We start from the raw sequence: 13574 nt of genomic DNA on the forward strand, positions 1-13574 counted from the left end.
CTGCAAATAAGTGCCAGAATTTTCAACATCTGAATAAACAGTGGAACAAAAAAACTAACTTGAGGATCTAAATAAATTATCAATCGTTCACCTTTCAAATAAATTATCCTACTCCGCAGGATCTAAATCAATAAACATTTTCTGACTCTGATCCAAAAAAATAAATTCATAAATCTCGAAATCTTTCCACCTCCATTTAAATACATCAGCCGATCTTAACACAAACAACTAAACTAAGCTTCTATGAATGATGAATCAAACTGAAATACAAACATGCTACAAAAACGCTGAAACACTAAAAATTGAAGCAATAGCATATAACAAGTAACTAAGATCGATTGGGGTTGCAAGCGAATTAAAGTAGAACAAAATCCACAAAAATAATTGGCGATCTGGAGTTACCTAAGTAAGGCAGCTAGTTCAAAACTGTTTCAACTATGGATTGATCGCGTGTGTGTTTCTCTGTTTCAATGAGCAAAGGGACTAAAAATAACATACTCCATGTGTTATCTTAAATGACTTCCGTATTTTAATTCTGTATTCTGCGATAAAGTTGAAGTTTGAACATATCACAATCCTAGACCAATGTATGAATAAAACATTTTTTTTTTAATAAAGTTAGAATAGATCTAATCTTCGACTATTTTGGTATATTCGCGAAATTTTGTTGGAATATACCTGTAATAGATTCCGATTTCGATCTGTGGTCTGCCGTTCTGCCGCAATTCTTGAACCGATAACGGAGGCGACGCTTAGCAGCCGGCGAAGAAATTGTTGGCGATTTTTTTTCGGTGTCGATTTTGTAGATTTTGGGGCTGTTTTGGTAGATTTTAGTTGCAAATCTGGAGATTAGTTGTGGTATGTAGTCGATAAGGTATTATGGTGTCTGGTCAGCACCGATTGAGAGGAGAAGACGCCGTCTTCCGCCGGAGGAGATGGTTGTGAACTAGGGCTTTCTCTAAGGCGCCGACATTTTCATTCTCGAAAATGTATGTATATATTTTTTAAGGTATTGTTTTAATCTTTAAGTGTGTTAATTAATATTAATCTATAGTTTAGAAATCTTAATTAATTCCCCAATAATGTACTGTATTTTATATAAGAATTGGGCTTCGGTTCAAAATTATTGGGCCTAAGTTAAAAATCGTTTTGGGTTTTAATAATTTTTGTTTTTGGGTATTGTTTTTCAATTTGTTGGGCCAATATAACATTTTCTAATTATTATCTAACATTTTTGTTTGATATTTATATAAAAATATTAAAATTTATTTTAATTGATAATTTTTATTTTTTTAATTAGTTTATAAGTTAATTATAAGTTTATGGTATGTATTTTTCTTATTAATGTGTTGGGTTATTTAGGTGCGTATTATGAATATGTAATAAGTATGAATTTTTTTAATTGTGTTTGGCCATCTAATTGTGTATAAGGTGTATTTAATAAGTTTAAAAAAAATTCATAGTTATATGATTTGTAATATATTTATGTAATAGTTTATAGTTTATGTTTTAAAAATTTGAAATGCTTTTTTGACTTAGTTTATTTTATTAGTACTATTAATTTTGCATAAATTTAATTCAATTAATATTAAATTTTTTGAATAATTTATGTTTATGGTATGTATTTTTCTTATAATTTCATGTATTAAATAACGTGGAGGAGGAATGGAGGATATTACATCACCCCCACCTCGTGATAGGAATGTAGATAGTAGTTTTCATTCAGAGCAGCATAGAATTTTAATTTAAAGAAATTAAAACCGTAACAGTAAAAGGAAATTGTGGTTGTGGTTCATTTTTGGAGTATAATTGACTCATTATAGGTAGGATCATGTGAATTGTTTATCCAACTTAATTGCAAGTTAAGCTTCTTATTATAATTTCCACTTGTGTTTAAAACTTTTTGAAAAGGAAATTGTGGTTGTGGTTCATTTTTGGAGTATAATTTATTCATTATAGGTAAGGTCGGATCATGTGAATTGTGTGTCCAACTTAATTGCAAGTTAGGCTTCTTGTTATAATTTCCATTGTGTTTAAAACATTTTGAAAAGATATGAGTCTACAGCCATGAATGTGAATATCTCATTTCCACATTGAAATAATTTGAATAAAATTGGACAAGTAAGCGATGATTTTGACTCATTTAAATCTTAGTTGGAAATGGAGAATTAGTATGAAACTAAAACGAAAATGTGCAACCATTTCTTGAGTTTGACTTATATCAAGAGTCCATATTTGTTTACCTTATTTATTTTTATATTACCATATTTTAATATTCCTATTTATCTTGAATCTCAATGGTTTATATTATAATCCTTTTTCTATTATAGATACTCTTGTCGCACGTTGATATTAATCTTGCTATAGTACCTAAATTAAAAAAAATATTAATTGACTTTGCGCCTTTGCCTACCAAGTCTTAATGGCTTAACCTAATTCTACATTATTCCTTTTAATTCGATATTTCAGATAATAATTACTTTTAAAGTTTCTCATTTATTTCGTAAATAAATAAATTAATTAATATTGCAGATGATGGATCATATTACAAATTAACAATCATCTAATACATAGTAATATGGTTTTTAAAAAATAATTCCACATTATCACTAACAAGAATAACCAAATACTAGTCCATTTCGTTTTAATCGTTTTATAGCTACTTAACGTTTTCTTTCTGAAAAAATTAATTAACTGTGTGGTCCAAGATTTCGTTAATAAATAATTTGGAAAGTGATAAATGTACATAATTGTATGTACATAATCAAATTTTTTTAACATTTTACACTGAAAATTACATTAATGGACTTAAAATAATTTTCATATTAATCACTTTACAACACTTCAAAAAAATTGAAATCTTAACTTAAATATTTGTATATTTAAGAAAAAAAATTTTTAATTAAATATTTATAATTAATTTGAATCAAATTCGAAATCATGTTACAATTTAACATAAAGTTTCTATATCACTTCTTTCTTATTGATATATATATATATATATATATATATAATACAAAAATAACACATTTTTAATTAAATTCAATTAAATTTAAAATTTGGATATTATGTACATGTACAATTTATATATATTTATCTTTTTTTCAATTTTGTTTATTGATATTATGCTAATTAATCATTCAGCTCCAATCATTTATATTTCAGACAAAATGATACGTGTATTTAAGTTATACTTAGTAAATTTTAAATTTATATGAGATGATAGTTTAGCTTATTTCTTTTTAAATTAGATGATGGTCATAAATTAGTTTTATTATCTCAATCTACAAATGAGATGATCTCAAAATTAAAGATGGCATGTCGAACTTTAGATGAGATGATGTTCCTAATTTATTTATGATCTTTGGCAAAATGATGCAGGACGATGCTAAGAATTCAATTTCAATCCACCAAATGAGATGGTTACCAGAGCATCCCTATCCATCTCTTAAATAAGCGCACGGAAGTGGGTCCGGATCTACTTTTACTCCTTGTCCTTAGCTAAGAGCACAATACCCACATCCGTGCTCTTAGCTAAGGACAAGCTCAAGGGTCCCACCATTCTATTATTCAATTTAAATACTTAAACTACTTAAAACATTTCTACATTATAAAAATACATTAAAATATAAAAATTACATAATTAAAATCCAAAAAATAAAAATTTACATAATTAAAACTTCTAAAAATAAAATACATTATTAAAATCCTAAATAATAAAAATACACGTAATTAAAATCCTAAAAATTAAAAATTACATATTAAATACGAAAAAATACACCCGCGGAAGACTAGTCCTCCACCCCCAATGTTCTCTTGAGACCCCGTACTCACCGCTTAGCATGTGTTTCAAGTTGGTCGAGAGTCATGTTCGACCTATCGGTCAGTATTGAGTTGATCTTCAAGAGGTGTGCACAACGAGTTGGCTCGGGGGGTGGAGGTGGCACAAAGGGAGCGGGAGCAGGGGCGGATGGAGTCGGGGCGCGACGACGGTTGTCCGTCGCCTTCTTCCTTTCTTGCGGCCGGCGGGAACTGCGGCGGGCCAAGTGTTGGGGCTACTCAAGTTAGTTCCCGCAAGTAAGCTGGGTAGCCACATCATTGGAGGCGCCGCCTGTGATAGGGCTACCGACCTCTCACATTTTGCTTAAGGAGCTGGAGGAGGATGTTACTACGGCCACCCCTATACTTCGGATGTTGGCGCCCCTCCCCGCCAACAACTGAGGTACTTGAACTAGCTTCAACTCGAGGCCATTGGTAGGTCGCCAAGGCGGCATCTGATGATGTCGAGCCTCGCTCGTGCCGCTCCTCGCCACCGCCTTCCTTCTGAGAGCAGTAATACCCCGAAAACTTACGGATTGGCCTCAAGTTGCATCCGAAGGATGCAATTGTGCACCATACTATCATTGCAGATGGTTCGGTTCCTCCTGCCAGTTATTGTAAAGCACGAGTGATTTGCGCCACTCAATACGTTTCCCTGTGTCTGGTTCGTGCCAACTTTCTGGAGTAGGCTTCGGAGTGTACGCCATGCGGGTCACCCGGAGTGTATGAGGAGCAGGAGCCACGAATAAAGGAGGAGTAGGAGCAGAAGCAGGAGTAGGAGTCGTCCGATCCGGGTTCGGGTGGGCACTCCGAACCTCAGAGGCATTGGTGGTCTGTCCACCGGGTAAGTGGCGGTAGCCACCCGTAACTTGAGAACTTTGGGTTTGAGGAGGGGGCGATAAATTGCGTTTCCGGACTAGGGAATCCGAGCTCGGAGTCGAACCAATCGTGGTTCCAACCGCTGGGATTGCACGGAGGGGTGATCAAATTAAAGCCGGACATTGTGTAGTGTGGTGAGAATTTAGATGAGAGAATATGAGAAAAATGATGAGAGAATGTAGATGAAGAAAAATGATGAGAGAATGTAGATGATAGAATAGATGAGAATGTGAACTTTTTTGTGTTAAAGTGAGGGTATTTATAGATGAAAATGTGAATTTTGGGGGAAAAAAATTAAAAAATAAATTAAAAGTCGGTAGAAAACGGATATAATTTTTTGGGAAGTGGGAAAATATTTTTTTTATTTAAGAAGATCGGATTATTGATCATGAAAATCAGTGACAAAACCAAAAGAATTTATGGATTTATGCTAATTAAAAACAACAGAATCATGGAAATCAGTGACAAAACCAATAGCATGATACGAGCATCATGAACTACCGCTTGCAATAATGTAGATACAACTAATGAGAAAAAACAGACACACAACCGTAGAACATATAGTTTAACTTATTAGCAGGATCAGATGGAAAACAATCATACAAACATTTTCTAGAAAGAAGCACGAATTTTTTATTAGTTCACCGTGTCAAGAATCTTAAAATAGCACCACAATTCACAAACTATGGGTAGAAGTAATTTCAGCACGAACGAATAACAATACAAAAAGTATAAAGCATATGTTTCTTCAGATTACTTACTAATTAGCATACGTCTTGCACATCAAAGTACAACACACTATCTTATACGCTAAGCTCCTATTAGCGCGTGCTGGGAGAGCAGATGCGTTCGCCACAGCAGCCATCACAGTGTTCGCCACCTCCTCAGCTCGACTGACGTCCACGTGGATCAGCCGGTTCAGCCCGAGCTCCTCGGCGCGGTCGGTCGATCCGAGGGAGAGGATCAGCTACCACGGGCGGAGGCGGCGCGTGGGAGGAACGAGAACGAGTGGATGAGCACCGCCGCCGCAGATTCGATCCGCGAGTCCTCCAGCCGGCTGAGAGAGACGTGCTCCACCTCCGCGACGCCGCCGAGGCATTCCTCCTCGAGAAGCTTGTCCTCAATGCAATTGAGCATCACCACCTCCATTCTTTAAGTATTGCTTCAAATTAGAATGTTCCCTAATTCTTCTATCTGCTCATTAATACCTATGTCGCTTCGCTTTGTAAGAGTCTCTACATGCATGCATGTCTCGTGCAGTTTTCCACGTGTATGGCCTCGTAACTTATTATCAACGTTGACTATCACTTCTTTCACATTGTTGGTTCTTTTGACGATGATGCTTGTTTTTCTATAATCATCCTATAGATAGATATCTACTCACTCTCATCTTATAATTCTTCCTCTCCTCATTACCCATCTCTCTCGGGTAGCCCACTGCTACCATTTGCATGAAACCACACCAAATTGAAGTTAGAAGTGCACCAACTATTTTTTCTATAATCTCTCACCAAACTTTTAAACCTCTTTGCAATCCTCACCCTACACATTGTTTGGGTGGGCAGAAATAGTCTTTACAAGTTACAACCTTATGTATTTTCTTGATTCTCTTTCAAGAAATATCATCAATTTTCCTTTTCCAAATGGCATTGCCGAGCAAGAGGTTTTCATTGAGTCATGACTATTTTATTCTCTTTTAAAGTACCTTCCATTCAAATTGAGACTTTGAAAGATTACATTTCTAAAACTACTTTCAAAAGTAGACGAACATAGGAAAGATGGAGTTGTAATCACATAACATAAATATCACAAAAGATTATAAGATGGATGGATGGATGATAAAACATAACTACTTACCATCTCCAACCATTTACGCCAAACTCAAACATAACCACTTACCATCTCCAATCATCGTAGGATCTCTAATTACTCTCCTTCTTGTAATTCTCACATCTCCTCTCATTACCCATCCTTCGCGTAGCCTAAAAGGTACCATCAATTTTGACTCATCATAACTATTACAGTGTATTTTTCATATTTAACTCATCATAACTATTAACAATGTATTTTCTTATTAGGCTCCCAACATCGAATCTTGCTCCACCAATGTATGTTCCTATACTTATAACTATTTCGTCCACAGACAACAAGCTTGATTTCGGAGGGAGAGTCGCAAAATAATGTATCGTAACTATTTCTTAGACGGATACACCTACTCCAATTTGCATGAAACCACCCAAATTGAAGTTAAAAGTGCACCAACTATTTTCTTTTAGTTTCTCTCTTCTCACCAAACTTTTGTTTGGGTGGGAGGAAATAATGTTTACAAGTTACAACCTTATGTATTTTCTTGATTCTCTTTCAAGAAATATCATCAATTTTCATTTTTACAGATGGCATTGCCGAGCAAGATGCTTTTCATTTGGGTCATGGCTATTCTCTTCTCTTTTAAAGTACCTTTCATTCAAATTTGAGACTTTGAAAGACTACATTTCAGAAAGCTTACTTTCAAATGTAGACAAACATAGGAAAGATGGAATTGTAATCACATAACATAAATCACATAAGATTATAAGATGGGATGTATGGATGATAAAACACAACAACTTAGCCATGCTCAAATTTCAATATTATACATCTATGTATGTATATTACCTACGATTAGGGTAAAATATTAAAAGCACAATTAGACACACAAGCATGAAAGACAGGTAAACTTCAACAACATTGATGTGCTTAAACACTAAAAAGACAACAATAACAATGGCACAAATAGCAAACGAAAGTTAAGTTTTGCAATATATTGTAGCTCATCGTGACGAGAGTTAAAAGGAAATATAGGCTACAACAGCTTACGGATCGAAGACCTCAAATACAGGAGTTATGTTAGATCGTCATGCATTCTCTCTTAGAATAATATGTTTTCGTATTTTATTTCACTAGTGAGAATGCGCTTAATGTTTGGAGGGACTTCCGACTTGAGGATTACCAATTGCTTCTCATTCGTTTGTTGTTGCATCTTATAATTGTGGTGTATGACCCTCTCGCATAAGATAACAAATTTAGTTAACGAATCGCATGTGCAACTACAACGGAGCTAATTCTGGACAAAAACTACATACATGTCAAAGCATAATATTTTGTCGAGTATAAATTTAGAAAGAAAATTGACCTAGAAAAGGTTTATCTACAAGAATATAAAAAATATATAAATAAACATAATAAAAATCAAGCATACCTTCTCCTTTCGATGGTGCATACCGAGACTTGCGTACGGTCTGCTGCGTGAAGGCTAGAGCAAAAATATGGTGAGAAGAATATGTCATGACACATGCCGAAGAGAAGAAACAAACACATCAAGTGTCATTACAAAGTGGAGTACTAGTTTACCCCACTTTGCTACTCGAAAATTGTAAATATCAAAGGTAATACAAACATGCAACACTTCCATTCAATTTTATAGATTAATTACATGAAAGAAATTGGTCCATGGCATCATTAATTTCAATGTATATCGGTAAGGCCCAAACTATCAATCGAGCCACCAAAATAGCTACTGACATATGTATGATGTATCTGCTAGCAACAGTTCAAACACCTAAAGGGAAATCTTAGCTTTAGCGAGAAAACAATATTCTAGATCTAATTGGATGATTTGCAAAAAGAAGATCTTTATCCATCACTAAACAATTTAAAAGCCTCATTCTAGTGTGCACAATATCATGGAGCTAAAGAAAGCTAGTAATAGACTAATGGTACATTACATAGTTCACAAACCGAAGTCCCTGAAAAATCCCAAAGTAATATTGTAGTTATACTATAAATACAAGCAGTAGAATCTAACGTGATGGCGAAGTCATAATAAATTCAAAATTCTCATTACAAGCATGGATATAAAACCCTGTGAATTTAACACCAAGAACACAAAAAGTAGGCCTAGTCACCGTAACTTTGGCCTGAGCCTCAAGTGGTCCTTTAGGCTTCGATGCACCTTGTCGGATCATGAAAACAATGGCGACCGTCAACTAGGTTTACATATCAAATTCCACCATCACAAGTTTAAAAAATGATATATGGTGTGAATCCAAAAGTGGCTAGCTTTCCCAAGGCCCGATCATGAAATAGGCTCGTTCATGATCCGACATCTATAGGGAAATTTTAGAAAGAAACCTCAGGGTAATGGACAAAAGCATGGAAGTGGGAAAGCAATACCTTAGAAATAAGTGGTGGTTTCTTGGGCATCATTCCTCCATATTTTTTCATGACAACGACCTCTTGGAAAAAAAAAAAGGAACACATGATGAACCTATTACAATATGGACAAGATTGCATTTTTACAATATGCAAAGAGAACAAGATCTGGACACAACTTCCTGTATGGTGTTGGTGAGGACTTTTCAGATCCTCCATGACATCGCCCTTGCTCTCTTTCAGACCGAAATATTCTTGCCACAACACCACAAAGAACACCGTCATTACATGGCCTCAGAATTTCTTAGTTGGTTCAACCCTTGATGATACAACTTCTAAGAAATAACAGACTATTTGAGGTAAAAAAAAAAAAAAGTTCAATTGTTTAGTTCTGAAGAATAACATAAGAAAGACATTGAATGAGCATAATATTGCGAGTCCTCGACACCAATTTATCACGTTATATTAGATGTTTATACATGAAATCCAAATCATACAATTCAATGAATCCAAACATTTCAATTGATCTAGTAATAGTTGATCTTGTGATGTATTGCAGATAATCTTGTTGCCGGCTAGTAAGACACTTTATCCAATTTTTGTGGCATGAACATTGTATAAAAGCATAGTCATTCAATCTTAAAGCTAGTCTTAAAATAAGAAAACATGGTTAAGAAATTAGAACTCATTCTTAGTGTCACATCAAATACATCTTAGGATACCCGGTGCTTGTTCTATAATTCACCAATAAAGGTTTTGATGAACTCAAGATAAACTTTAATTACGAAAAATACCTCTGATCTAAAACATATATTATGAATTTCCAATAAGTTCAATTTTTTATAGACATAAGAACCGAAATTTACTAACTTAAGCAAACAAATTATCCTAATGTTCACCAAACTACCCGAAATCTCAAAATTATTCTACATCCATTTCAATATAGCCTAGATCCTGAAGAGATCTTTACATAAATAACTAAATTAAGCTTACGGTAAATAAATTGAAATACAATCAAACGTATCATTCGAGCGAGATCATTGAATATTAAAGCATGAGACAGTTAGCAGTTTACTTACACGGATTGAGCTAAAAAGGTTGGGATTGCAAGCAAATTAAAATAGAAGTAAAATTCCAGAAAAACAAAAATCGCAGCTGGAGTTACCTAAACCAGCTAAATCAACACTCTTTCCACTTGAGATCGGTGGAGATTGATCGATCTTACGCGTCTTGCTTATAAAGAAATGCTATTAAACAATGAATAAAATTACAATAGAAATTTAGCGTGCATACCGATATTCCTTTATGCCGTGAAATAATCTGGACTTCTAGAATTAAATAAATTCAAAGTATATTTAATTTAATGATTCTGCTACATTTACCATTTAGAAAAAGAAAAGATCAATTTTGGTCCTAAATATACGGGAAATACCAATTTGGTCCAAAACATTCACTTTTGAAAAAAGGGTCCACTAAATTCGTGTCATTTACGTCCATTTTTTACGGTGCCGTCAATTTTTCAGTCAACCATAACACTAATTTTTGACCCGATTAAGCTTAATCTCACTATTAGTCATCTAATTATTTTGCTAATTATTTTTCTAATTAAATTGTTTTTCAAGACTTTTTAAATTTCTTTTCTATTTCTAATTCAAACATACTTGTACATGAATCGACACAAAGACAAAACCCTATTTCCCGACTCTCCTTCTATCTATCTCTCATCTTTCTCTCCACACAAAAACCCTAAGTTCGATTCGACCCACAACGCCGTCGAAGCCACCGATTCTATCTTGTTGGCCTTGAGGAAGAAGCGACGCAGGAGGACGATGACGAACCCTAGTTCTTCGATCATGACCGTGGAGGTCCGCCGTTCAATTTTCGAAATCGAAGAGAATTTTGAGAGGAGGACTAAGCACCGACAAGATCGTCCGCTCGAGCCTCAAAAACCAAAGAAAAGGGAAATGTTGCCTCTTTTGAGGAGAGGACGAAGGCTAGATGCGACCGTTCACTTCCACATCCAATTCTCCAACTCGAAATCGCGAAGGTTAGAATTTTGGTGCTTCTTATGTTGTCTTCAAAAACTGAGATTCGTTATTAGGGTTTCATGAGATTTATATCTTTTTGTGTTGTTCGTGTTGTCTTTGTCGAAAAATTCTACTCGTATAATTGAATTTTGTTCTTTTTGTGTTGTCTTTATTTGTGAAGTGGTCCATTTACATGATTAGGGTTTCCATATGATTTGGAACGATTTGGGGATATGCAAATGTTTTGGAATGGTGTGTATGGGTCTTATGTGGGTCGAATTTGTCTACATTGAATGGAGAATTCAATGGATGTGTTGGTTGGTGTGGGGAACACGTGGTTTGGTTGTAGGGAATTAGACGACAATGGGACCTTTTGTTATGTCTCGTAAATGTTTAGGACTAAGCTGGTTTATTTATCAAATATATTGGACCTATTTGTTCTGAATAGTTGATTTGCTTTTTGTTATGAATGAAGATGAGACCTTCACTACGAGGGTGCACTACAATGGTGTAATTGAGGCCGAGGAAGGGTGTAGGAGGCGTATCTGAATGGGGATGGAATACATTCACAAGTGCGATCCAGAAAATGGTCGAAGCCGGAGGTTGATGACGTGTTGGAGAAGTAGGGATTGATGTCACTAGGCTGACTACTTACCGAAGCCGAGGATGAGCTTGGAGGACGGACGTGCGGCTTTTTGACAACAAGTCCGCATTGGAGATGGCGAGTTGGGCGTTCAGTTATGGGGTGATTGATGTTTATGCAATTCAAGTGGGGTTGTGGTCATTGATGCAACCCGGAGGTTGTTAGTCAGCTAACTCAAGAGCATATTGAAAGTTCGGGTAGAGATAATGTATCTAGGGCTGAGATTTGAAGGACGTGAAGATGGTTTGACAACAGTGAAGATAGATGAAGAAATAGATGATGGGTCTGGTGAAAAAAATCAGAGGGATGAAGGTTATTACGTGAAGATGATTGGCTTATATATTGGTTTTGATGGTGAGGATTTGGAGGGTGAAGATAAGTTGTCGTAGAGGGTGAAGATATAGATGAGTTAGAGGATGAGAGTTTAAGGTCTAAGGATGAAGAGTTAGAGGATGAGGGAAGGCTACAAGGGAAAGTCTAAAGCGATTGGAAAGGCTAAAGGAAGGGAAATGCTAAAGGGAAGGGCAAGGTTAAAAGGAATAGAAGGGTAATGTGAGGGGACAGACAAGAAGAGAAAGGGTAGAGCTGTCCTTGATTGATCAACCTTACTTATAGGAGTGGTCTTGGTTGTTGGCAAATTTCAAAACTTAGAAATTTTCACAAGTGTAGAGGTGCTTCATTCAACCATGTATGTGCTAACGCCAAGTACCTTAGTCAATTATATAAGGAGGATATAAGGGTCTTTCCGGGGATGACAGTAGATCAGCTCATCGATAAGGTTCATTCTGAGATGAATATCACTATATCTTCTGGAAGGCGAGCGTGCCATGGCCCGTGCTGAAATCTGCTCGAGGGGGATCTAATCAAGCGAGTACAAGAGGCTGCATGATTACAAGCGAGAGATTTTGAGGGCCAATCCGGAGCACCGTTGTCCTATCGACCAACGTTTGTCAAATGGTACGGATAAGTTCAAGGCGATATCATCGCCTATGAAGCAAGCAAGACTTCCTTCAATAAGCATTCCAGGCGCATCGTAGGGTTGGATGTGTCATCTCCGAGGACAAGCTAAGGCATATTGTTCACTGTCATTGGTTTAGATCCAAATGATCAGATTTTCCCATCGCGTTTGTTGTTGAAGTCGGGATGAGGATGATGGTGGCAAAGAATGTCGAGAAAGGGGTTGATGTCGGAGTATACGTGTGGACTTTGTGGTGAAAAGGTCACAACAAAGGAGATGCCCAAGGCATTCAATTGGGTCAATCGAAAGGTATAGTTGTCTTTTAAAACATACTACTTCATTCAAATATAAACTCTAAACAATACTAATGTTTACTCATAATTTTTGTAGGGCCAACAACTAAGAAGAAGTGTAATCGATGAAGAATGACCGCTTGTACGTTGTGCCACCAACCCGGCCAGAAGGACAACTTGCACAAGTTCGATTGCGGACATCTATAAGGATCCAGCCACTTAAGAAGTTGATGCCTCAACATCTGCCTCTGAAGAAGAAGTAGAATTAATGGAAGGGTGTTTATCATTGTTATGTTGTCTATTAGCGAAGATGGTTGTGTTGTAATGAATACTCTAAATACTTGTTTTTGTTGGTGGCTACTTGTTTGATGATGGTGTGTCTTGGTTTTTGTATGGTTGGTAGTTGTTTTTGTATGGTGGTTTTGATGTGCCATGCCATACAAACTTGTTTTTTACATTATTCGAGCACGGAGCCTTGATTTCGGTTGTAAAATGTTCGGATGTATTTGATCATGATTATGAATATCAAGGACTAGATTGTAGTTTATTATGTCGATGGTGTATCGGTTTTTATGGTGGTACTTGTTGTTTGCGGTGAATACTTGACTTTGATGATATTTTGATTGGGTGACATAGAAACTTGTTTTTTGACATCATACCCCTCCGACCTTGAATTCAATTGTAAAATGTTCGGATCGACTTGATCTTGATTATGAATATCATGGACTACTTTGACGTTTACGAAGTTGTATGTTTTCGATTCA

General features: G+C 35.8%; 3 protein-coding genes across 4 annotated transcripts in view; 1 reads left to right on the forward strand and 2 right to left on the reverse strand.

The window, feature by feature from the left end:
• LOC125212106 overlaps positions 1–534 on the reverse strand; it is a 27814-nt gene extending 27280 nt beyond the window's left edge. The window contains exon 1 of the mRNA XM_048112165.1: positions 403–534. The gene's annotated coding sequence lies outside the window, so the exon portion shown is untranslated. The remainder of the gene's footprint in view (positions 1–402) is intronic.
• The window catches only part of LOC125199284, a 5034-nt gene extending 4084 nt beyond the window's left edge, over positions 1–950 (forward strand). Inside the window, exon 4 of the mRNA XM_048097354.1 lies at positions 895–950. Coding sequence (XP_047953311.1) covers positions 895–950 — 56 coding nt within the window. The remainder of the gene's footprint in view (positions 1–894) is intronic.
• The window catches only part of LOC125212083, a 12057-nt gene extending 11083 nt beyond the window's left edge, over positions 1–974 (reverse strand). Inside the window, exon 1 of one of the 2 annotated variants that reach the window (XM_048112128.1) lies at positions 679–974. The gene's annotated coding sequence lies outside the window, so the exon portion shown is untranslated. Of the gene's footprint in view, positions 1–402; positions 540–678 lie in introns of those variants that run through there. The other variant, XM_048112134.1, reaches the window with a different exon arrangement.
• Positions 975–13574: the final 12600 nt, after the last annotated feature.

This window comes from Salvia hispanica, chromosome 1 (assembly GCF_023119035.1).
Source record: "Salvia hispanica cultivar TCC Black 2014 chromosome 1, UniMelb_Shisp_WGS_1.0, whole genome shotgun sequence".
NCBI classification, from domain to species: Eukaryota; Viridiplantae; Streptophyta; class Magnoliopsida; order Lamiales; family Lamiaceae; genus Salvia; species Salvia hispanica.